Source organism: Gorilla gorilla, chromosome 5, assembly GCF_029281585.2.
Source record: "Gorilla gorilla gorilla isolate KB3781 chromosome 5, NHGRI_mGorGor1-v2.1_pri, whole genome shotgun sequence".
In the NCBI taxonomy this organism is placed as follows: Eukaryota; Metazoa; Chordata; class Mammalia; order Primates; family Hominidae; genus Gorilla; species Gorilla gorilla.
The window spans coordinates 182,099,475-182,123,909 of NC_073229.2; the positions used below are offsets into that span (position 1 = coordinate 182,099,475).

The 24,435-nt window shown below is 40.6% G+C and overlaps 1 protein-coding gene across 3 annotated transcripts in view; it reads left to right on the top strand.

Moving 5' to 3' along the window:
• SNX9 (sorting nexin 9) overlaps positions 1-24,435 on the top strand; it is a 228,538-nt gene that overhangs the window by 145,095 nt on the left and 59,008 nt on the right. For all 3 annotated transcript variants that reach the window (XM_063707984.1, XM_031012280.3, XM_055390988.2), the window contains 3 exons: positions 6,815-6,901; positions 12,066-12,140; positions 14,064-14,189. In XM_063707984.1, coding sequence (XP_063564054.1) covers positions 6,824-6,901; positions 12,066-12,140; positions 14,064-14,189 — 279 coding nt within the window. In that variant the 5' untranslated portion in view covers positions 6,815-6,823. The remainder of the gene's footprint in view (positions 1-6,814; positions 6,902-12,065; positions 12,141-14,063; positions 14,190-24,435) is intronic.

A 24,435-nucleotide genomic window follows, 5' to 3' on the forward strand; every position in this document is an offset into this window, starting at 1 on the left:
TTGCAGAGCTGTTCTGCATGAGTGAACTAGAGAGAGAGGGAGAGCAGTTTGGAAGAGTATGGTACAATTTGATTTATGTATTTTAAGTATTCAGAACTCTGCTCCCCTAGAATTGTACAGTCGCCTTTTGTCACACTCAGATTTAAGTTTACACTAAGTATTTCTTTGGAATTTGTAATTCTACTCAGGGAATTTCTATTTACATTTCTGTTTGACTTGGAAGTTTCCCAAACTGCTTGTCTAATTGACCATCAGTTTAAAAAATTCCTCTAAGTGCATTTGTTTCAGAATAACAGATATAAACCTATTTTAGGAAAAAACATTTTTAAAGAACATATCAATTCACCAGTAGTTTATTCTTGAAAATTTTACATACAGAATATTTAAAAATTTTTATTCATTCTCAATTGCTGCTACCAATTCTTTTTAGAAATTTCTTCTGTTTGGAAAAGATCTTTTACTAGAACAACTGTTAAAACGTTCTGTCATCTTGACTATACTTTTGAATGGATTATTAAAGAAATTGCTTCTCAACATTTAAGGAAACTTCATTTCCTTCTTTGGAAATTCTAAGAGCAACATTCTGAGAACATGATAATTAATTGAGCCACATCCCCTTGGAGCTTCTTATCTGGTGCAGCTGACTTGGCCCTGCCATAGTTTAACAGTTTGAATAATGACACTGGTGAAACTGTAGAAAGCGTGCTCATCAGGCTTTCCGATGACTCCCAGCAGGAAAAGATAAGGGAGAATTGGATGATGGCTTCAGAATTCAGAAAGCTCTTAATAGGTTGGAGCAATGGGTTGAATCTAATAGCTTGAAATTTTATAGCGATAACTATAATATTCTGTATTTGGTTCACATAACAGTGGAGTAAGCGCAAGGTTGAGCAAAAGCTATGGAAATCACTGATATGCAGTAGTCCCCCTTTAGTGACGGGGGATATGTTCCGAGACCTCCAGGGATGCCTGCAACCAAGGATAATACCAAACCTTATGTGTGTACTATGTTTTTTCTATATATGCCTATGACAAAGTTAATTTATAAATTAGATACAGTAAGAGATGCACAAGAATAACTAATAATAAAATAGAACAGTTATTATAGTATGCCAGCAACACCACTCTTGTGCATCAGGGTCATTATTAAGTAAAATAAGGATGACCTGAAGATGAGCACTGCCATACCTGATAGTCAGTCTGCTAATTGGGACGGCTACTACATGACTGTCAGGTGGGCAGTGTCTATGGTGTAGAGATGCTGGACAAAGGGATGATTCACGTCCCGAGTGGGAGAGTGTGAGATTGCATCATGCTACTCAGAATGGCATGGACTCTAAAACTGATAAATTGTTTATTTCTGGAATTTTCTATTTAATATTTTCCAACTGCATTTGATAGCAGTTCACTGAAACCGAGGAACGTAAAACTGTGGAGAAGGAGGGACTACTTATATTGAAAAAGCATTTATGCCTTCACCATTTAGATTAAGGACAAATACATCAACATATGTTAATAGCATAATAATACTCAGGGTCTGTGAAAGTAAGTTCTGTTTCTTCTGATGATCTTAATAAGTCAAGATAAGATTGAGGAAGGCGTTAAATATACAATTTTGTAAGTCATGAATGTGCTTAAGTTAAACAAGCTTGCCATTTAAAGAGGTAAACTAGTTATACATAGAAATATTACCTACTCTTTATGTAAAACTTCACTTCTCGAGGGTGTCAAATCATTCTTTCCCTGGAATTTCTGAAGATTTACATATTTTATTTTTTAATTGTACTTTTCTGTTTTAAAGATGAGGAGCAACACTGTTGAAGATTTACTGCTTTTTTCCCTAAGATGTAATTGTGATTTATATGCAATCAGAGAGGTAGATACTTAAGAATGGGGCCTTAGCTTTTGCATTCTAACTCCCATATGAACTTTTTTTATTGCCAGGGTTTTGTGGATTTTTTTTTCCTTCCTATTTTGAACTGCTTTATTCTCTACTGTTGTGCATTTTAGGATCTAGTTTTTTTGTTTTCATTTTTGCTTAATAAATACAGGTAGTTCTTAGTTCTTATGGCCAGTGTTTTTTTTTAATTAGAATGTTTCCTTAATAAATTCTTTGGTTTGGGGTTATTGGTTTGTATTAACTTGGACTCTCTAGGTTGCAAGTGACAAGATGTGGACTCACATTAGTTTAATAAGCTCATGAGGAGATACATTGGCTCCAGTAACAGAGAAGTCTTCCATGGGGAGAATGAGTGTCAAGTTTGTCCTTCAAACAAGACACTGTTTCTCTTTGTCATTCTGTGCTACATTGACTTCGTTTTTCAGACAGACTTTCTCCACACCTCAGCCAGTTAGCCATTGACAGCAATACCAGAGAGAAGGAGCACTGTCCCCAACTCCCATACCAAAGAGCTCTGAGAAGGAATTCTGATTATCCAGTTTCCAAAAGGAAGGGATGTGGGGCAGACAGAATAACAGATACGTACAACATAGGTCAGATAGAGTGTGTATGGTCATACTCCTCTCTTTTCTCAGAAGAGGAAGTATGTGTTAAGAATGGATTATGCACATTGTGGGCAGATGTGTGCTTGCACACTTGGTATTCTAGTGTCTAGAGCATTGAATGAAGAGCTTTGAATCCACTAATGTTTATTTTACTGATAAGTAGATTAGTAGTTAATGGAACAGATACGTGAGATTGATGTCTAGTAGCCATTCATGTCATCTGTAATACTTTTTGAAAGGAAGAGATTAGTTGTGGTTGACAATATATATTGAATATATAGTTTGGAGTTATCCACTGACCAGGACTAGGTGGAAATTTAGCTCTTAGAAATGGTTGAAGAATGAGTTCTTGAAGTATAGCTAATAGTGGAAAATGCAGTATAGGAAAATGGACCATTTCTTTCAAAGACCACATGGAAAATAGATGGCAGTTGGGGTTGAGGCCAGCACCTCTGTCTGTTTGGATACTGTTAGTGGTAGACAAGAGGGGTGAGAAGGGGAAAGTAAGAAAACAGGTGGAGGCAAAATGCAAGGATAGGAAAGAGAAAAGAGGGGTGCTGGGAGATGACGCCCAAAAGCTTTCAGTTTCATTGAAGCTTTAGCATCTCTAGGCTGAATGGTCAATATTTTTTTTATTGACATGTTATACTCATTTGGAGATATGGTTATTAAATCCTTTTTTCTCCAAAATTATTCTCAGTTCAGATTTCTAAGAAGCATCTGTTTAAGTCTTAATTCAGTGTTTTAGATAAACTTACAAGGTTTATAAACATTTTTCTGTGAGTGTCCTTGTCTGTTTTGTGCTTACAACAGGAGATCTAGGACTGGGTAACTTATAAAGAACAGAATTTATTCCTCATAACTGTGGAGGCAGGCAGTTCAAGATCTAGGTGCTGGCAGGGTAGGGCCCGGCTCTGCTTCCAAGATGGCGCCTTGAGTGCTCCCTCCTCCAGGGGAAAGGGTGTTGTGTCCTGACACAGCAGACGAGTGGGCGAGAGTAAACCCACTCCCACGAGCCCTTTTTGTAGCAGTGTTGATCCCCTCATGAGGACAAAGCCTCCGTGACCTAAACACCCCCCATTTGCCGTACCTCCCAATACCACTGCCTTGGGGGTTCAGTTTCAACATGAGTTTTGGAGGGTCCAAACCCTCTAACCTTAGCAGTGAGTAAGTGCTTAGTAATATTTAAGTGTGTGAGGCTGTTTCCATTTCTTTCTTTCTCTCTTGTTTCACATTCTGCTTCACTACATTCTAAGTTTAGTAAACAAGAGGCTTAGGTATTCTATATTTGGAAACTAATTGGATTCAGCTGGATTTTTAAAAATTTTAGCAGGATTCTTGAGGACCAATAACACAACAGCAGGTTCCTCGTGCCCGTGAGTGTGGCTTTGCTTCTCCCGGGCTCCCCTCTGAGGGCTCGCTTCCTTCCAGCCCGTCCCCTGCCCACATTTCTGTCCTGTCTGTCCTCATGGCAGGAAGGATCCAGGTTGATGCAACGTGTTTTTAAAAAACACCAACCGGGCATGGTGGCTCACACCTATAATCCCAGTATTTTGGGAGGCCGAGGCGGGCAGATCATGAGGTGAAGAGATTGAGACCATCCTGGCCAACGTGGTGAAACCTCATCTCTACCAAAAATACAAAAATTAGCTGGGTGTGATGGCGCATGCCTGTAATCCCAGCTACTCAGGAGGCTGAGGCAGGAGAATTGCTTGAATCCAGGAGGCGGAGGTTGCAGTGAGCTGAGACTTGCCACTGCACTTTAGCCTGGCGACAGAGAGAGACTCTGGCTCAAACAAAACAAAACAAAAACAAAAACTACCCCAGCCAGGCATGGTGGCTCGCGCCTGTAATCCCACACTTCGGGAAGCCAAGGCGGGTGGATCACCTGAGGTCAGGAGTTTGAGACCAGCCTGACTAACATGGTGAAACCCCGTCTCTACTAAAAATACAAAAATTAGCCAAGTGTGGTGGTAGGCGCCTGTAGTCCCAGCTACTTGGGAGGCTGAGGCAGGAGAATCGCTTGAACCCAGGAGGCAGAGGTTGCAGTGAGCCCAAATGGCATCACTGCACTCCAGCCTGGGCAACAAGAGCAAAACAGTCTCAGAAAAAAAAAAAAAAAAAAAAAAACACCACATAACATGACAAGCAGAATTCTGTCCACTTTTGCAGCCTTGTCAGGAAAACACCTCAGCACGGCTGCTTTGTTCTTCATGACGCCCTGAGGGAGCCGTCCTGCTGGCCTGGGCGCCCTGCCATGCTCTCCACTCGGGTCCCAGCCTCCAAGGATGGAGGTGGGGAGCTGCTGGGATGTCTTGACTCACAGGCTTTCCCACCGTTTGTTTCTTCCCAACAGTTTACTAGGAAAAATTTCAGACATGGAGAAAGGTTGGAATTGAATACCGTAGATCCACCATCTAGATTCAGTACCTGCTTTGTCACATATTCATCCATCAGTCCATCTTACTATTTTTTATGTATTTCAGGATAGCATTTTGGCTTTTTTTTCTTAGTCTGTTATCACTAAATATGAACCTTTATTCTCATTAAAATAATTTCAGGCATCATTAAGTAAATACATAGAAAGGGCAATGGCCAACAAAAGGGCCTTTCAAGTTCTTGCCATATGGTGGGTGTTAAGTAAATATTGTTAAATTAGTGCACTTGCATTAGCCCTGTTAGACTAGCCCTGTCGCTAAACTTGAATTTACCTTTTAGGACAAACAATTACTTTTAAACCATATGTTTCCTAGGCGCATGTGATCCCCAGTTTATAGGATGGACTTGAGGAAGATAGTCTGTGAAAGACAATCACTTAGAATTTGAAAGGGATTTAAAAATATGTATTATATATTATAAAGGTGTATATAAAACATTTTGAACACATACCTTGTTTTTACGATGGTGATTCTCTCTTGGGATACATGCACAGCAGAGTTCCAAGGAGTCAGTGTTTCTGGACCCTGTCTCAAGGATCCTCTTGAGAAGAGCCTGCAAGAGCAGTCCCTCCTCACTCCAGCCAGAATAGCTTTGTCCTAGTCTGTCTTATATGAAATTAAAATTTCATTTAGGGCTGGTCATAGTGGCTCACACCTGTAACCCAAATACTTTGAGAGGAAGAACTCTTGAGCCCAGGAGTTCGAGACCAGCCTAGGCAACATGGTGAAACCTTATCTCTACCAAAAATACAAAAATTAGCTGGACAGGGTGGCATGCGCCTGTAGTCCCAGCTACTGGGGAGGCTGAGGTGGGAGGATTGCTTGAGCCTGGTAGGTCGAGGCTGCAGTGAGCCATGATGGCACCACTGCACTGCAGCCTGGGTGACAGTGAAACTCTGTCTGGAAAAATAAATAAATAAAAGCTTTTCTTTTAAGGAAACGTTTTAAAATCATGACTGTTTAGGTAATTCGACCAGCACACGATGCCCTATGTAAGTCTTGGTATGGTGAAAGAGTACCCAAATCTTAAATTTCTGAGTTAATGTGGCTAAAGATGCTGCATTGTCATTCTTATTAGATAAGGAGCAGTGAACATTTTAATAGCAAGCGATTCTTCTAAAGATGTGTGAATCTTAGATGTGTGTGCGTGTGTGTATGTCTCTGTCTTCAGTTTCTGAGAGTCAGTGTTCCCAGAATGAACAGTTTGTGTATTTCCACTTCTTACCTCCTAAGAGAAAGAAGATAGTCTGTTGTTGTTGTTGTTAATGAAATAGGTGTTTGTTTTTTTAAGAGGCAGCAGGGTCTCACTGTCGTGCAGGCTGGAGTGCAGTGGCATGATCCTGGCTTACTGTAACTTTGACCTCCTGGGCTCAAGCAATCCTCCCGCCTCAGTCTTTTCAGTAGCTGGTACCACAGGTGCTGGCTACAATGCCCAGCTAATTTTTCTTTAATTTTTTGGTAGAGATGGAATCTCGCTTTGTTGCTCAGGCTGGTCTCCAACCCCTGGCCTCAAGGAATCCTCCTGCTATTTAGTCTCCCAAGTAGCTGGGATTGCAGGTGTGACCTGCTGCACTCAACCAAAATAGGTATATTTTGAGTAACTTTTTTAGGGCTGATCTCTAAATGCAACGTGGGCAGCTGCCAGAAACCTTCCCTGCCTCCGGAACAGAACAGGGCTATCACCGTTGGTGTTATTCTTCCTCAGAGTAGAGCAGATGAGTCATTTTGGTAATGTCTTCCTTTCTTCCAAAACAGCCACAGCCACTATCATGTTTGTACCAGCATGCTTAGAAAGTGAACTGTACACCTTTTGTGTTTTTACTACTCTGTTTGTGTTTGTAACATCCTCTTTTCCTCTCCACTCCTGATAGGCTCGGGTTATGTATGATTTTGCTGCTGAACCTGGAAATAATGAACTGACGGTTAATGAAGGAGAGATCATCACAATCACAAATCCGGTAAGAGAACTGTACATTCGAGTCTGATTGTCCCATGTGGACTTATTTTTAAGATTTTATTTTTTTGTAAGTTAATCATTGAAACCCACATGATTTTTTTCCTGTTGCTTATGAAATATTGATGGTGAAGTAAGAAACTGTTATATAAATACAGGAAAAAAGTTCCCTAAAGACAGTTATGTATGTAATTGAGTTTATTATGTCTGCTTATTTTGTATCTTCTTCGATATGTTTATCTTACAATTTTTTAAATTACTTACAACCTTTTAGGTGCCCCATAGTTGTCCTGGAACATGGTTCAGTGTGTTTACCCCTAGCACGATAATACTGTATCTCTAGAATAAGTAAAAGATGATGGTGATTTTCCTAAATGTCTTAACTGATTGATCCTATCATCATTTTTCTAAGCTCTTTTCCTAAATCAGATTAGGTTGCCAGAAAGCAATATACTTAGACCAGCTCCAGTGGAGTTAGCTCAGCTCCCAGTAGAGTTAGCTCAGCTCCCAGTGGAGTTCTCTTTGCTGAATTACAAGTTATTGCCTCAGCTTTTATTTAAACAAGAAGCAACTCTGTATAAAAAGCATTTCTGCATCTTTACCAAACCCTGTTTGAAATTGTGTACATATACATACACACATGCATCTTCAGGTACACTCATATGTATACATATGTACACATACATACACTCATCTTCAGATGTGTGTCTCTGCTTATATAACTGGGTTTATTATGCCCTCCCAGATAAGCATCTATGTGATCTCTTACCTCAGGTTCTTTCTCCTGGAGATTGGGTACATTTTGTTTCATGAAGTCAAATCTTTATAGACTGTTGGATTTCTGTTATGGTCTGTGTTGTCAGGAAGCTTAGAGGCAAACATAATATTCATTTGTGTCCAATCTTCTTTGCCCAAGATTCTGTTACAGTTTTTTCCATTATTTCTGTGTGACACTTGTCTCATTACGTTTAGTTGTCCTTTTTACATGTAACTTTATTGTAACTGTTCTTAAAATATGTAGCAAAATTATGAGATGAACATCATTTGAAATAATGTAACAAAAATTGTATCAATTAATATTATTTCATTGCAGGCTCATATAGATGGAGAAGGAACAAAAGCAGATAGGGAGAATTTGTCTTTGTAAACTGAGTAAAACTTGAACCCATCGTTACCTGCTTTCTTCACTTGGCTGATTTCGTGACACTGCCCTGTGCATGCCTGTCCTTGGTCCACGCCTCCGCCTCTGGGCCCCACACTGCAACGTGTCTCTTCTGTGTCCTCTCACTCGTGACCGTCACTCACATACTTAATGTGTGTGCAGTCTTGGGAGAGGTACCCTGGAGATACAAAGACGGGAAACCTGGCCCTTGCCCTGTGCTCCTTGTTCTCCAGAGAGGTCTGCATGCCAGTGTTTCTTACTGAATGTTTCCAGAAGGGAACTTGTTGTGTCTGTGCTGTAGAACACGTTGGATCCCACACGCCTCTCCCCGGCCTCACTGGCTGTCCTCTTGTGTCCCTCCCCTCTCTGCCTCATGAGTGTTGGGGTTCCCACGTCATTCCACCTTCAGCCCATTTCCTTATACTATGCGGTTTCAGATTTTTGTATTGCCGTCTCTGTGGTGATGACTTTAAACCTGTACCTGCAGCTTCCTCCTGTGGCTCCAGCCTCAGAGGAGGCCAGACACCTTCACCTAGTTTTTTCACAAGCACTTCACACTGACTACGTCCAGACTCAGCTCATCACCCATGTGATGCTCAGCCTACTCCTACTTCTCTGTATTTCTCTGTATTTCTGTTGCGGCGCCTTTCCATTCAGTGAACCAAGGCCCCCACGGCTAAGTCACTTAAAGCCATTGGTTTCTCTCCCTAGAGTTTTACTCCGTCCAGCCTCTCCTCTCCACCCTGCGCTTCCTGCCAGCGCCCTGAGCTAAGCTCTCATCCTCTTGCCTGGACCATGCACCTTCCTCACTGGCCTTCCCTCAAGCCCAGGGTCTGTCTAAACGGCCAGTGTGGCCAGGTCACTCCTCGCTGGCAGCATTTTCTGTCAGCTGTAGGTCTGTGAGACACCCCACCGTGGGCCCCATCAGACCTCGCCAGCCTTTCCCTGTGCACGTGCACAGGCACACACACGTGCACCCATGTACGTACTCTCACGCACTCTCACATTATGCATACCCCCATACACACTCGCACACACCCTTATGCGTGCACACGCACACATGCGCACACACCCTTGCACCCTCATACCTCTCATGCTCTCATACACTTTACATACTCTTTCACATGCGCACTTTTACACACACACACACTTTCTCACTCTCACCTCATGCACACCCACAGTCGCATGCTCACACACATAGGCAGCACTCACACGTGTGAGCACGCACACACACCCTCTTCACTCTCACTTGCCCTCACACACCTGCACTGACGCTGTCACACATACACCTGCACTCACACATGTGAGCGCACAAACCCCTCACTCACCTGCTCTCATGCACACCCACACTCATGCTCTCACACATACACATATGCACTCACACATGCAAGCACACACACCCCCTCAGACACTCTCACCTGCTCTCTCACATCCCCACGCTCATGCTCTCACATATGCACTCACGTGTGAGCACACACACCTACTCTCTCACCTGCGCTCACACTCACACTCATGCTCTCACACAGATGCAGCACTCACCCGTGTGAGTGCACGTACCCCTCAGACACTGTCACCTGCTCTCACACATGCACACTCACATGCTGTCACACAGATGCAGCACTCACCCGTGCAAGCACGTACACCCTGCAGATAGTCTCACCTGCTCTCACACATACATGCACTCACCTGTGCAAGCACACACACCCCTCAGACACTCTCACCTGCTCTCACACATACCCACACTCTCCTGCTCTCACACAGATGCAGCACTCACCCGTGCAAGCACGCACACGCCCCTCAGACACACTCACCTGCTGTCATGCACACGCACACTCGCATGCTCACACAGAGCTCCTGTGGAAGGAGAGAGTGAGAACTGTGGCAGTGCCAAGATCGAGGAGGGAGAATGAGGAACGGCAGAAGTGATGGTAGTTTTTGAATAGTGAGCATATTTAGAAAACGTACTTTATATGTCTTGGATTAAAAAAAGAATCGGCCAGGTGCAGTGGCTTACACTTGTAATCCCAGCACTTTTGGAGGCCGAGGTGGGTGTATCACTTTGAGCTCAGCAGTTCAAGACCAGCCTTAGTAACATGGCAAAACCTCATCTCTACAAAAAATACAAAAATTTAGCCGGGTGTGGTAGTGCGCGCCTGTAATCCCAGCTACTTGGGAGACTGAGGTGGGAGGGTCACTTGAGCCCAGGAGTTCCAGGCTGCAGTGAGCCAAGATGGCGCCACTGCATGTCAGCTTGGGAGACAAAATGAGACAGTGTCTCAAAAAAAAAGAAAATCACTGGGTAGAAAAAGATTATGTAGTAATTTTGTATAATATGCTAGGTGTGCATGTTCTCATTCATAGGTGGGAATTGAACAATGAGAACACTTGGACACAGGGCGGGGAACATCGCACACCAGGGCCTGTCGTCGGGTGGGAGGAGGGGGGAGAGATAGCATTAGGAGAAATACCTAATATAAATGACAAGTTAATGGGTGCAGCACACCAACATGGCACATGTATACCTATGTAACAAACCTGCACGTTGTGCACATGTACCCTAGAACTTAAAGTATAATAATAATTTTTAAAAATTTTTTAAAATGCTAGATGTGTATAAGTTAAATAGATTCATTTTTAATCATAGCAGAGATTAAAGATTCTTCAGTCTTACCTTTTTTTTTTTCTTTTTGCAGACAGGCTCTCACCCTGTCACCCAGGCTGGAGTGAGGTGGTGTGATCTTGGCTCACTGTAACCTCTGCCTTCTGGGTTTAAGCAATTCTCATGCCCCAGCCTCCCGAGTAGCTGGGATTACAGGTGTGAGCCACTGTACCCAGCTTCATCTAATTTCTTTATTGAAGTATTTAATTTTTCTTGGTAAAATAGCAACTTGTCCTCAAGTTGCTATTATGGTCGGAAAGTGACAAAAGTTGTGGCTTAAAGTGATTTTTTAAGAGAATGTGATTATTCAGATTCAGATTATTAACTAATTAAGGCATTATTTTAAAACTGTAAAAACTCTTACTATGTTAAGATGAGAAAGTGGGACCTGCCACTTAACATTGTTAATAATTAATAATATTAATATCAACATTAATAGTTTAATATTTAGATAAAGTTTCTTCCAAGGAAAGCAACTTCTATTCTGAATAAAAGTTACAGTTTTTCCTTTGATCATAGATTGAAATGGCAACACTGGGATATAGAGTTCTACTTTATTACTTAGTTTATTAATATTATTTATCCAGAAGAACTAAGGAACCATGGATCAGTTCACTTTTTCTGCATAACAATCCTAAAACTTAGTAGTTTAACCCAGTAACCATTTGTTACTGCTTAGGAATCTACAAGTCAGCTTGATGGTTCTCCTGAGCTGCACTGCGTGTGTCTGCAATCACTGGACCCTGCTGGGGACTGACTGGTCTAAGGTAGCCTCACTCATGAGTCTGCCAGTTCTCTGGGTTGGCTGACTTTGAATGGGGCAACAGGGAGACTGGGTCTCTGTCATCATCTAGCAACCCACATTAATTCGTATAGCGACTTGGGTGCCAGAAGAGTCAGCTGAAGCGTGCAGAAGCCCTTGAGGCAAGGTTCTGGATTCCCTGGACGATTTCCACTTGATTCTGTTGACCAGCGAGGTGGCAGAGGGCAGATTCCAGGCCTGGGATGCGCATCCCACCGCTTCACATTCAGAGCCGCAAGCCGCTTTTATCATCTGCCACAGACCAGTACACAGACAAGACGAGGGTCATCTAATCATCAGCTGTTTTCAATCTTTGATCACTTATTATTGAAGTTTGATTTTTCTTGTTTTTAGGTTACATCATTTTCTGAAGTAAAGAGAAGGCTTAAGAATTTAAGATTTTGAACGGTGTTCTCTAGGAATGAAAAGCTTAATGTTAATTGCTTTTTTTATGTATAACAATTCCTCCACACAAAATTTCTCCAGGAAATCTCAACTGTAATCTTTTTCTTTTTTTCTTTTTTTTTTTTTTGGTGACTTATTAGGATGTAGGTGGAGGATGGCTGGAAGGAAGAAACATCAAAGGAGAACGAGGGCTGGTTCCCACAGACTACGTTGAAGTAAGAGCTTCCTGTCATTCATTCATTAGAGCTCATCTTTGTCAGGCATCTTTTTATGAATTATCAACTTACAGGAAGTCAGCAACTTTTTGTAAAACAAAATTTCCATTGTAAATATAATAAATGTTAACTATATAAAATATGGAAAGTACATTGAAATAGAACTAAGAAAAATACTACCTGTAGACCCAAGCTCCAAAGAATGACTACAAATATTTAGGTTAAGTTTCTTCCAGGGATAGCAACTTTTAATTGGTCTGAATAAAAGTTAGTATTTTTCCTTTGCTAATATGATCTATATTATAAATATATAAATATATATTATAAATTGTATAAATTCAATAAGATATATGAAATTATATATCAATATATCTGTTAATATATAAATTTTAAATATATATTAATATATATTAATATATTTTTTATAAGCAAAATATATAAATTTTATAAAATGTATTACAAATTATATAAATTATAAATATAGATATATATTTATAATATGACACATATAACGTATTTTTCCTTTGCTGATATTGCTGCCGTCTATAATATTGTTTATTGTACAATAGACTCACAGTTTAAATAGATTTTTTAAGTGCATATCTCAGTTCCTTCTCCCATTCCCATAGACAGAGGGGTGTCTTGGGGGAGCTGCTGTGGGGATCTCCTGGGTAGAGCTGTTAGGATGGGTACCCAGGAGAGCAACACAGCAGCCTGGGCTGGTCCTGCCTGGGACACCCCGGGCTGGTCCTGCCTGGGACACCCCCAAGCTGAGCCAACCACCTGGCGCCCCCTGCTGGTTGTCTTTCGGTCCCTCCAAACCGAGCATGTGCAGGTTCTTGGTAAGCTTGTCTTTCATGTTGGGTGACAGAAAGAAGCGAAGGTTTCCTGATGCCCTGTGAGTACAACTGGAGCTAGATCAAGAATAAAGGTACCTTTGGTTCACCTCCAGGAGAAAAGAATTCCCCCCAGAGGATGTTTACCTGGGACCTGTCTGCAGAGTGAGATCTAAGGCCGTCCTTCTGTTGTTGATAGACAGTGAGGGTGGGGAGTCATGACCCCTCAGAGAATCCGATGCAATCTCTAGGCTTTCCCTCAGAAACGTGTGCCCATGCACACACCACAGCCTTTTCCATACAACTGCAACCCCCTATTCACAGGCCCCTGGCCTCACTCCGTAGGTGTTATGTTGAAGTCTTGTTTTACTTGTATGCACTTTGCATCCAGGAGCCCACAAATTGACAAGATTGAGAAAAATCTGATAATTTAAGTTGATATTGGCAGTAATTGGATTTTCTAGGATTCTGCTTGTATAAAGGAATAGTGATTACAGATATTCTTGGGTTTGCTTACCTTTAAGAATATAAAACCCCCTCTATTAGAAATAGATCCTGCAGGCAGAAAATCAGTAAGGACGTGGTTGAACTCAGCACCATCAATAAATTGATGTCCACTTAGGGATGTCTATAGACTGCTTCATCAAACCACAGCAGCATACACATTCTTTTCAAGCTTACATGGAACATTCTCCAAGACAGACCACATATTCTGAGCCATAAAACATACCTCAACATGTTTGAAAGAAATCATACAGTGTCTGCCCTGAGACCACAATGGAATCACACTATTAATCAAAACAGAAAGATAGATGGAAAATCTGTAAATACTTAGAGATTGAACAACCCACTTCTAAATAATGCATGGATCAAAGAAGAAATCTCGAGAAATTAAAAAATAGTTTGAACTAAATAAAAATGAAAATACAACCCATCAAAATATGAGTATGCGGCAAAAGCAGTGCTTACAGAGAAATTTGTAGCATTGAAGAATATAAACCCTTTTTGACAATTCTTGCTTGCCCTCGAAGACTCCCTGAAGTGACCGTAATCCATGAAAATAATTGCGGCTCTTTCTCCTATTCAGATTTTACCCAGTGATGGAAAAGATCAATTTTCTTGTGGAAATTCAGTGGCTGACCAAGCCTTCCTTGATTCTCTCTCAGCCAGCACAGCTCAGGCCAGTTCGTCGGCTGCCAGCAACAATCACCAGGTACGTCTCACTTCCTCCTTCTGGATGTGGCTGGCTTTACGGAAAACAGAGCATATTTGTGAAAGCTTGTGATGCATTATAGCTATTGCCATTCCCCAAAAGCATAAACAAAGTCGCTTTTAGGTTGTTCTGTGGCGTTTCTGTTGGGTACTAACAAAGAACTCACCTGTTAAGCCTGATAATGACTGTTTGCAAAATTTATTATAAGAGAAAAGGCAGGGTGTTAATTGAGGGTTGCTTTTAGAAGTCTGTCATGATATGAACACAGACCCCAGAAACTGCAAATACCCTCTTAGATAAAGGCACGGAAAGAAGAGGAAGAAGAGGAGGCTCTTGTTGTTGAGGAGGTCAGTGTCAGAGCCTCAGCCTGGATCAGGAAATAGATGCCCTGGCCCTGGCATGTTGCTTACACTCTCAGAGCTAGAGGCCCTCATCCGGCGAGTAGAAGCAGTGCCTGTGAAAGTCTACCAGATCCAGGCACTCAGCACTTGGTACTCTTATTGTATTGCTTCCAGGAAACTTAGAATAGTGGGATAACTTGAGAAGAATACAAGGAAATTTTACATTAATTTTAATTAAAATTTGACTAGTTTAGGTGAATTTGTCTAGTTCATTTATTGCCAAATGATGACACAGAGTAAGTGACAAGAAGAAAATTGAGAAGACAGATATCAAAATATTGTTGCTGCTGGGCACAGTAGCTCACGCCTGTAATCCCAGCACTTTGGGAGGCCAAGGCAGGTGGATTGCTTGAGTGCTGGAGTTCGAGACAAGCCTGGGCAACACGGTGAAACCCCATCTCCACACGTTAAAAAAAAAGTTAAAAAAAAGAATTAAAATATTGTTAACTGCTTACATCTTTAGAAATGAATGGGCTTTAGGAGATGTTATTTCTTGATTTTTTTTTTTAACTACATAAAAGGTTTTAAATTCTATCAGGCCTAATAATCATATCACTTACAAGTATTTGCTTGTAAAATATCTGTTTATTAGCCAGGCACAGTGGCTCACGCCTGTAATCCCACCAGCACTTTGGGAGGCCGAGGCGGGCGGATCACCTGAGTTCAGGAGTTTGAGACCATCCTGGCCAACATGGTGAAACCCCATCTCTACTAAAAATACAAAAATTAGCTAGGTGTGGTGGCAGGCACCTGTAATCCAAGCTGCTCGGGGGGCTGAAGCAGGAGAATGACTTGAACTGGGAGGCGGCCACTGCAGTAAGCCGAGATCGTGCCACTGTACTCCAGCCTGGGCGAGTGAGACTCCGTCTCAAAAGAAAAAGAATATCTGTCAATTGACCTTCCAAGTGAGTTTATCTAAGTTTATCACCATATACTAACTGCAGGTTTTATACATTTCAAAACAGCTTTTTGTAGACATTCTGAATTACAAATTAGACTCAGATATTTAAAATTTGCAGGCAAGGTGATTGATCACTGTAATTGAAGAATACTTTCTGTATTTTATTATTCTATACTACTTGAGAACATTGGCCAGGTAAGGGTTACTCACTGTGAAATGTGAATAGTAGTTATACCTCACTGGAAGTTTTCCCAGGGGTTCTCAACCTGAGCCTCATTGCCGTTTGAGGCCCCGCGCCCTTTCCTAGTGGGGCGGGCCCATCCTGGGCACTGCAGGATGTTGAGCAGCCTTCCTAGCTTCTATCTACCAGGTGCCAGTCACATGCATGCCACCTCAGTTGTGACAACCAAAAATGTCTCCAGATACAGCCAAGTGTTGCCTAGGAGCAAAGCCAAGCCAGTTGAGATTCACTGTGTTATACAGAAGCACCCATGAAATGGGTTTGCATTAATAAAGGACAAGATTTTAATAAAAGAATTGTAATGAGGTAATGAGATCATAGAATAAGTGAGGCAAACAAAAAATAGAAATATTTATCTTATTTTAATTCTAGGGACTGACCAGCTATTATCTCAAGATAGGTGGAAGCAGTTTAGCTAATGAAAAGAAATTAAAACTCAGATTTAAGTCATGTTCTGTTAGGAAATATATTCCTTGGTATTTACTTGTAGTCTAATATAAACTGGTATAAGTCTAAAATTTGTCTCGTTTAGGTTATTTAGAAGGTAATAAAACAAAAAAAAAGTGGGGGGGGGAATCTAGTCTAACATTGAATCTAATCAGATCCTTTGAAAGCAAAGAAAAATGAACTGAAACTAGAATTAACAAAATGGAGAAAGCATAGCCGTCATTAATTTGAGCATTTGAATTTAATGTAAATCAAGTAAAAATATTTTAACTGCTATCTCTGCCCTCTGTTATCTGGGATATGAGAACAATTTAAGTAGGCCAAAATTTGGGTACATTTTGTAAATACCATGAAAGATGTCACGAGTAGGAAACCAGATGACCATTATTAATTGGTAGCTTTTTAAACGTTTTCCTATCAGGTTTGCCCATTGCTTTCATTTTCTGAATGCGGGTAGGAAGATGCGTGCTCTGAGGTGAGCTGCTTGGGAGGCTCTGATTGCCTGTGCTCTCTCCCAGGGTCGGTTTTGTTTTGAGAGCGGGAACCTCAGAGAAGCTGGGCCTTTCTCCTGCCCATCAGGCCCACGGGCACATCCCCTCTCAGGCATGCATCTCTTCAGCTTGGCACACTCTGCCAACTTCTGAGCCAGTGTCTCTTTACTCATCTTAGCATCAGTAAGTTTAAATTTGACTCTCCTCCCACACAAGCAAGTTGAAGCCCCATATTCAGTTGGTTATCCAACTTCCTGAGTGTCGTATTTTTCTTTAAGTATATCTTTTTAAAGATCTCTTTGAATAACTTATTTCGAGCCTGCTACTCTTTCCTTGACTTTGTATTCTTAATCTGTGCTGCATTTCAGAGTAACTAGTTCATAAATGTATAACCTACTATGTAAGATAGCACTTTCTTTTGGTTTTTCTTAAAACTCCTAATTTCAGGTTGCTTGGGGGACCCTTTGGTTCTAGATTCTTACTGAGTAGTCTCAGGTAAGCAGAGTTGCTGGTGTCAAGGCAGTGTTGCTGCATCCAGGACCCTGGCCCACTGTGATTGCTTTCCTCTTTTGGTGGTGAGAAAACGCTTTATCAGCTAAAACGCAGTCCAGCTTGGCTGCAGTTTAGACTAGAATTGTCCGAAAGGAATATGATGAGTTGTTCTTTAAATGGACTGAAACAGTTTGATTTGGAAAATTATAAAGCTGTTTATTAAACTACTTGGAGAAAATAATAGCATTTTTTTTATGATCTTGGAATATGGAAGCCCACCTTTTTTTTTTTTTTTTTTTTGAGACGGAGTCTCGCTCAGTCGCTCAGGCTGGAGTGCAGTGGCGTGATCTCAGCTCACTGCAACCTCTGCCTCCTCCTGGGTTCAAATGATTCTCCTGCGTCAGTCTCCTGAGTAGCTGGGACTACAGGTGCCCGCCACCACGCCCAGGTAATTTTTGTATTTTTGGTAGAGATGGGGTTTCACCATATTGGCCAGGCTGGTCTCAAACTCCTGACCTTGTGATCCGCCCACTTCAGCCTCCCAATTGCATCCGGCCTATGGAAGCCCTTTCTGAGACTGACAGCACAAAGTCTAGTGGCCATTAAGGAGACAATTGATACATTTAAGTAAACAAGTAATATTAAATTAGCAAAAATACCTTTGACCTATGACGGATACAGGCTAATTCCATTCATATACATACCCTCTTGCTAATCTGTAAGAAAAAGATGGAAAATTCAGAAAAAATAGGTAAAGTGTATAAACAGGCTGTTCTTTGGGGGAGAAAGGTACTAATAGTTAATATACTTGGGAAAATGCTCATTTTGAGATTCTTCTATCAAACTAGCAGAGAATGAAAACAGTTTAAAAGCTAGTGTCATACAGGTGTGGTCAGACAGGCAATGTCATACAAAGCGAGGGAAAGGATAAAGTGATGAAGCTTTTCAGGGCTGGTTCGGTAATGTATATGAGTATTTACAATGCATATCTCTAAGGCCCAGCGGTTCTAAGTTCCTCCTGCAGATCTGCTCGCAGAACACAGGTTTCTGGGCAAGAACGTTTCCTGCGGCATTGTTTGTAACAGCAGAAAACCGGAATGTAAATGTCTGTCAGCAGGGGACTGATCAGATGAACTATAGGCAGCCACGCAGTGGAAAGCTGAGCTTCCCTTAGGGAGAGCGAGGGTAGATTTGGATGTACAGATAGAGATATGATTTTTTTAAAAGGCACCTCAGTATGGGTAGTGTTATCTTTCCTGTGTTTCAGTGCACACACATACACACACCATAGATGCAAAGTGTGTAGAAAATGTATCGAAGGATACCCAGGAACTGAATCAAACTCTCTTCATTTTCTTATTCAAATACAGATTTTATATTACCCAGATGAGGACAACCATTTTATTACCTTTGAAAAGAAAGCATAGTTTTTAGTGGTTAATATTAGTTTCATTATTAGTTACTTATCGGTTATTTCACAGTTTCAAGAGTATTTCACGTTAGTGGCTGAACCACTAGAATGAATGGACCAGCTGATGGGAATGAATCTCAGTTGTTAAAAATCTCTACTCCTGTGTGTGCTAGTCTTGTTTTTCATCAGTTATTGTTTAGATTACATCACTGCTGGGATTCTGAAAAGGTTTCAGTATAGATCTTAAACTCTCAGATTACTGCTTCTTTAGAGTACTTTTGAGAAATTAATAGAAATTTTTTGTTTGTACCTTTCTAAAGAATGAGAACAATGAGGTTTAAATGTTACTTAAAAGTTCTGTAAACCTCGATGTCTTATCTGAAGGTTTTCTACTTGAGAGGTTTGTTTTCTGTCTCCTTCAAACACTAGAAAGATGTATATACTTGGAATAAAGCTGCTTTTGTTTTGCTGAGAGCCCTTCTGGCCTCTGTCACATGCTGCCCCTGGCATCTCTCTGTTTTTCTGTTTCACACCCCCCCAGTCCCCAGGTGAGTGGTGTGGTGGGAAGCATGTAAGCTTTGCTGTTAGATCCAGGCTTGCCAGTGCGGCTCCACTGTGTAAGAATTGTGGCTTTGGCATAAGACCTGCCTCCTGAACCTCCTGAATTGTCAGTGGATTAGGCCACCAGTATAAGTAGTGCCAGACACATGGAAGATATTTCATAAATATTTTCCTTCTTTTCCCACTTCTTCCCTCCTTTAAAAGGGGGTCTTCAATCCACTTACCCTTTTGTGTTCCAGCCTCTCTCACTATTCTACCCTCTCTAATTGTGTAGATTCCCTTATAAAGTGTCTCTCCAATCTTGAATTTCTCTTTGATTTGCCCAATTTCTAGCTTTTTGTTGAACAGTTCTATCAGCATGTCTCCTCTGTATTTGAAATTCATCTTCAACCGAATCACTTATTTCCCCACAAAACTAGTTTCTCTTCCTGACTTTCCTGTTTCTGTTTCTCTGAAATGTTACTTCTTTCTGTGCCCTCTTTTTATTCTGCTTTAAAACCCTAACCGAGTGCCATCGTGAGCCACAGTTATTGAGAGGCGTGCTCTGCATCCTTGAGATGTGGAAAGAGGGAACTGATTGAGATCCATTGTTCTAACAGATTTCCTGTCTTTTCTCTCCTCCTTAAGAGGCAACCTAGCTTGGTGTCAAGGCAGTGAGCTTAGGAGCCAGACTGTCTAGGTTTTAATCCCAGATCTCACACATCCTATGTGAATCCGGGTAAGCTGCTTAGCATCTCTGTGCCTCATCTTTAAAACCTCATGGGATTTTTGGAAAAAGTAAATGAAGAAAGAGTTCTAAAGTATTTAGAAGAGTACATGGTACTTAGTAGTGGTTTAATAATTGTTAATTATAGTTATCTCATATACCACTGCTTCTAAAACAAGACATTAAGGACAGGCACACTTCATTTATTGCCCTTTGCTTTATTGCACTTGACAGATAATGCATTATTTACACATTGAAAGTTTTTGGCACCCCGTGCGTTGAGCAAGTCTATGGGCGCCATTTTGTCAACAGCATGTACTCACTTGGTGTCTCTGTTTCACGTTTTGTTAATTCTTGCAGTGTTTCATACTTTTTCATTATTATTATATCTGTTTTGATGATTCATGATGAGTGATCTTTGATGTTACTATTGTAATTGTTTTGAGGCACCACAATGGCGAGCTTAATTGACATATTTTATGTGTTCCGCCTGTTCCACCCACCAGCCATACCCTCATCTTTCTCCCTCTCCTTGGACCTCCCTATTCTCTGAGACACAACCGTATTTCAGTTAACCAATTATTAACCCTGCAGTGGCCTCTAAGTGTTTCAGTGAAAGGAAGAGTCACATTTCTCTCACTTTAAATCAAGAGCTAGAAATTATTAAGCTTACTAAGAGGAAGGCTTGTCAAAAGCTGAAGCAGGCCAAAAGCCAGGTCCTCTTGAGCCAAACACTTAGCCAAGTTGTAACTGCAAAGGAAAAGTTCTTGAAGGAAATTAAAAGTAGTAGTCCAGTGAACACTTGGAATGATAAGAAAGTGAAATAGCCTTATTGCTGATAAGGAGAAGGTTTGAGTGGTCTGGGTAGAAGATCAAACCGGCCACAACATTCCCTTAAGCCAAAGCCTAATGCAGAGCAAGGTCTTAACTATCTTCAATTCTGTGAAGACTGAGAGAGGTGAGGAAGCTGCAGAAGAAAAGTTTGAAGCTAGCAGAGGTTGGTTCATGAGGCTTAAGGAAAGAAGCTGTCTTCATAATATAAAAGTGCACGGTGAAGCAGCAGGTGCTGCTGTGGAAGCTGCAATACATTATCCAGAAGATCTAGCAAAGATTATTGATGATGGTGCTGCACTAAACAGATTTTCAGAGCAGATGAAACAGCCTTCTATTATTGGAAGAAGATGCCATCTAGGACTTGCACAGCTGGAGAGGGCAAGCCAGTGCCTGCTTCAAAGTTTCAAAGAACAGGCTGACTCTCTTTAAGGGGCTAATGCGGCTGGTAACTTTATGTTGAAACCAGTGCTCATTTACCATTCTGAAAATCCTAAGGGTCCTTAGAATTATGCGGTATCTACTCTGCCTGTGTTCTGTAAATTGAACAGCCAAGCCTGGATGACAGCACATCTGTTTGCAATATGATTTACTGAATATTTCAAGCCCGCTGTTGAGACCAACTGCTGAGAAAAAAAGATTTCTTTCAAAATATTACTGCTCATTGACAATGCCCCTGGTCACCTAAGAGCGCTGATGGAGATGTACATGAAGATTGATGTTTTCATGCCTGCTAACACAGCACTTATTCTACAGCCCGTGGATCGAGGAGTAATTTTGACTTCTAAGTCATAAGAAATACATTTCACAAGGCTATGGCTGCCATAAATAGTGATTCCTCTGATGGATCTGGGCAAAGTACATTGAAAACCTTCTGAAAAGGATTCATCATTCTGGATGCCATGAAGAACATTCATGATTCATGGAAGGTCAAAATGTCAACATTAACAGGAGTTTGGAAGAAGTAGATTCCAACCCTCATAGAAGATGTTCATGAAGGAAGTAACTGCAGATGTGGTAGAAATAGTAAGAGAACTAGAATTAGAAGTGGAGCCTGAAGATGTGACTGAATTTCTTCAACCTCATGATAAAACTTGAACAGATGAGGAGTTGCTTCTTATGGATGAGCAAAGAAAGTGGTTTCCTGAGATGGAATCTATTCGTGGTGAGGATGCTATGAACATTGTTGAAATGACAACAAATGATTTAGAATATTCCATAAACTTAGTAGATAAAATAGCAGCAGGATTTGAGAGAATTGATTCCAGTTTTGAAAGAAGTTCTACTGTGGGCAAAATGCTATCAAACAGCATCACATGCTACAGAGAAATCTTTCATGAAAGGAAGAGTCAATTGACATGGCAGACTTCATTGTCTTGTTTTAAGAAGTTGCCACAGCCACCCCAACCTTCAGCAACCACCATCCTGATCAGTCAGCAATCATGAACATCAAAACAAGACCCCCCCACCGCCACCCCAGCAAAAAGGGTGCAGCTTGACTAGTGGAAGGCTCAGATGATCGTTAGCGATTTTTAGCAATAAAGTATTTTTAATTAAGATGTGTATTTTTTACACATAATGCTCTTGCACACTTATACAGTATAGTGTAAACATAACTGTTATGTACACTGGGGAACCAAAAAAGTCCACATGACTCACTTTACCGTGATGGACTGGAACCAAACCCTCAGCATGGCTGACGTATGCTTTTATGTCATCTCCTTGTTTAAGAAACTTCAGAGGCTCCTCTATTGCCTTCTGGAATAATCATTTTCTACATGTCAGCAGGGCTATCCCAGGAGAAGGTCTTTGTGTATCAGAGTTATGCAAGCAGATGCTGAACAGTTCATGGTAGGGAAACTGTAGAAGAAATTCATCTGAATTTGAGGTTGAAGTACTTTTCCAAGCTCAGTTCTATTTCTGTGATGCCTCAGTGTGGCTACCCATCATCACCTTATCTTTAAGTTATGTATTTGTCTCCAGGCAAACTGATGATTCTCCAAATATGTCCCATGCTGTCTCACCTTTTATTTGTACCTTTGGCTTGCTCTTCTGAGAATAATAGAGTGACTCCTTCCTTCTTTCAGAAGCCCATCTCTTCAGGTTCAGCTCAAATACCATGTCTTCTATAAAACCTTTTGTTTTCTGTTTTACTTCTTTGGATTCCCTTAGCACAATCTGTGACTCTTACACAAATTATATTGCTTATTTGTAAATTGTTAAGCTTGATAAGCAAAGAATTTATCTTTTTTTCTATTCCCAGTGACCTATAAGAGGACTTTGTACCATAATACTCTGTTCTTGTTTGAATAATTTTTTTTCAGTTATAAATACATCAAAGGGTACTTTACAATGTAAGGTATTAAAAGACTTACAGATTTCCTGAATCCCTGCCTTGGAGAAGTTTGTGTTCTTAACACCGACCACAGGCCTAGGAGCTGTCCATCACTGGCCTGTTATTCTCCCATCTGACGGGCTACCCAATCAAAAATGGGAAGATTCTCTTACAGAAAATTCTCTGGCATTGTTATTTTTTTTAAAACAGTTTGGGTATTAAACAAATGCTTGAAGTTAAGTGGTATTTAAGGATATAACATTTTTCTCTACAGAGATTTTCCATGTAATTATATTTGTTACAAAGGAATTTTTATTGGTTATAGGATGAGGAAGGCAATGGTAATTTTATGTTGGAACTACATTTTGCTTTCTTAGTTCTCAAAAGTCTATTTTTAGGCCATTTTAGGCCTTTTTTGGTAGTCTATTTAAAAATAAATTGATAAACCTTCACAAAGGTTCAGTATTAGATGTGCTTATACCTTCATTAACTCACACAAGTCTTATAATGCCTTAGACATCTCATAATTGCTTATTGAGACTTTCTCTTTACAGAACTTTATTGAAAAGGTTCTTTCCATCTCTTCACTCTCACTCCCACCCCCCGTATGAATTCTTTTTAGTTGGTAATAGGGCTTTTTAAGGAAGATCGTATGTCAGTGTTAGAGGATTTATGGACATTTGCCTTCAGAACTGCATGAGGCTGCCATTACTAACCTTGTGTGCTTTTTCACAGATCCCTGACATCTATGAGACAGCTTTGTTCATCTCAGGAACCTTTCAAAAATACATGCTGGTGAAGTTTGTTATATAGGGTGGTTTTTGTTTGTTTTGTCTAACTGGAAACAAACTATTAAAGCAAAGTCTTTTTTTTTAACCTTAAAACTGCAGTGATGAAGGACCAGCCAGCATTGTTATACGTACATCCTGTCATCAGAACAGTGTAAAAGCTTATTTCACATGGACTTCTTTTAGGTCTGTCTGGAAGCAAATTATTTGCTAATTGTAGCGCCATCCTATTCTGTACTCAAAGCTACCTATTTTAGGACTTTGAGCTATCTGAGTAAGTAGACTCTCTAAGCTAATACAAACATTATCCATTTACCTTAAGTAAATTTTTAGTGTTTTAACTATCTTTATTTAAAAAATAAACACCTGAAATTGACATCTGTAGGTTCAGAATATGACTTAACAAAGGATTTGTTAAATAATTTCACCTCTTTTGGTAATTCCCAATCAGTAATGTTGATATGACTGGCTATAAATAGATTGAGTCTGTTGTGATCTACCTTCATTTTTAGAAGAATATACAAGTTTTATGTTCCACCAGTGGTTTTCTAACGTCAGTACAGATTCATCTGTAGAATTAGATCATGTCGTTTGAGCCAAAGATCTATAAAGAACAAAACAGGAAACTTGTCAAATTCTTC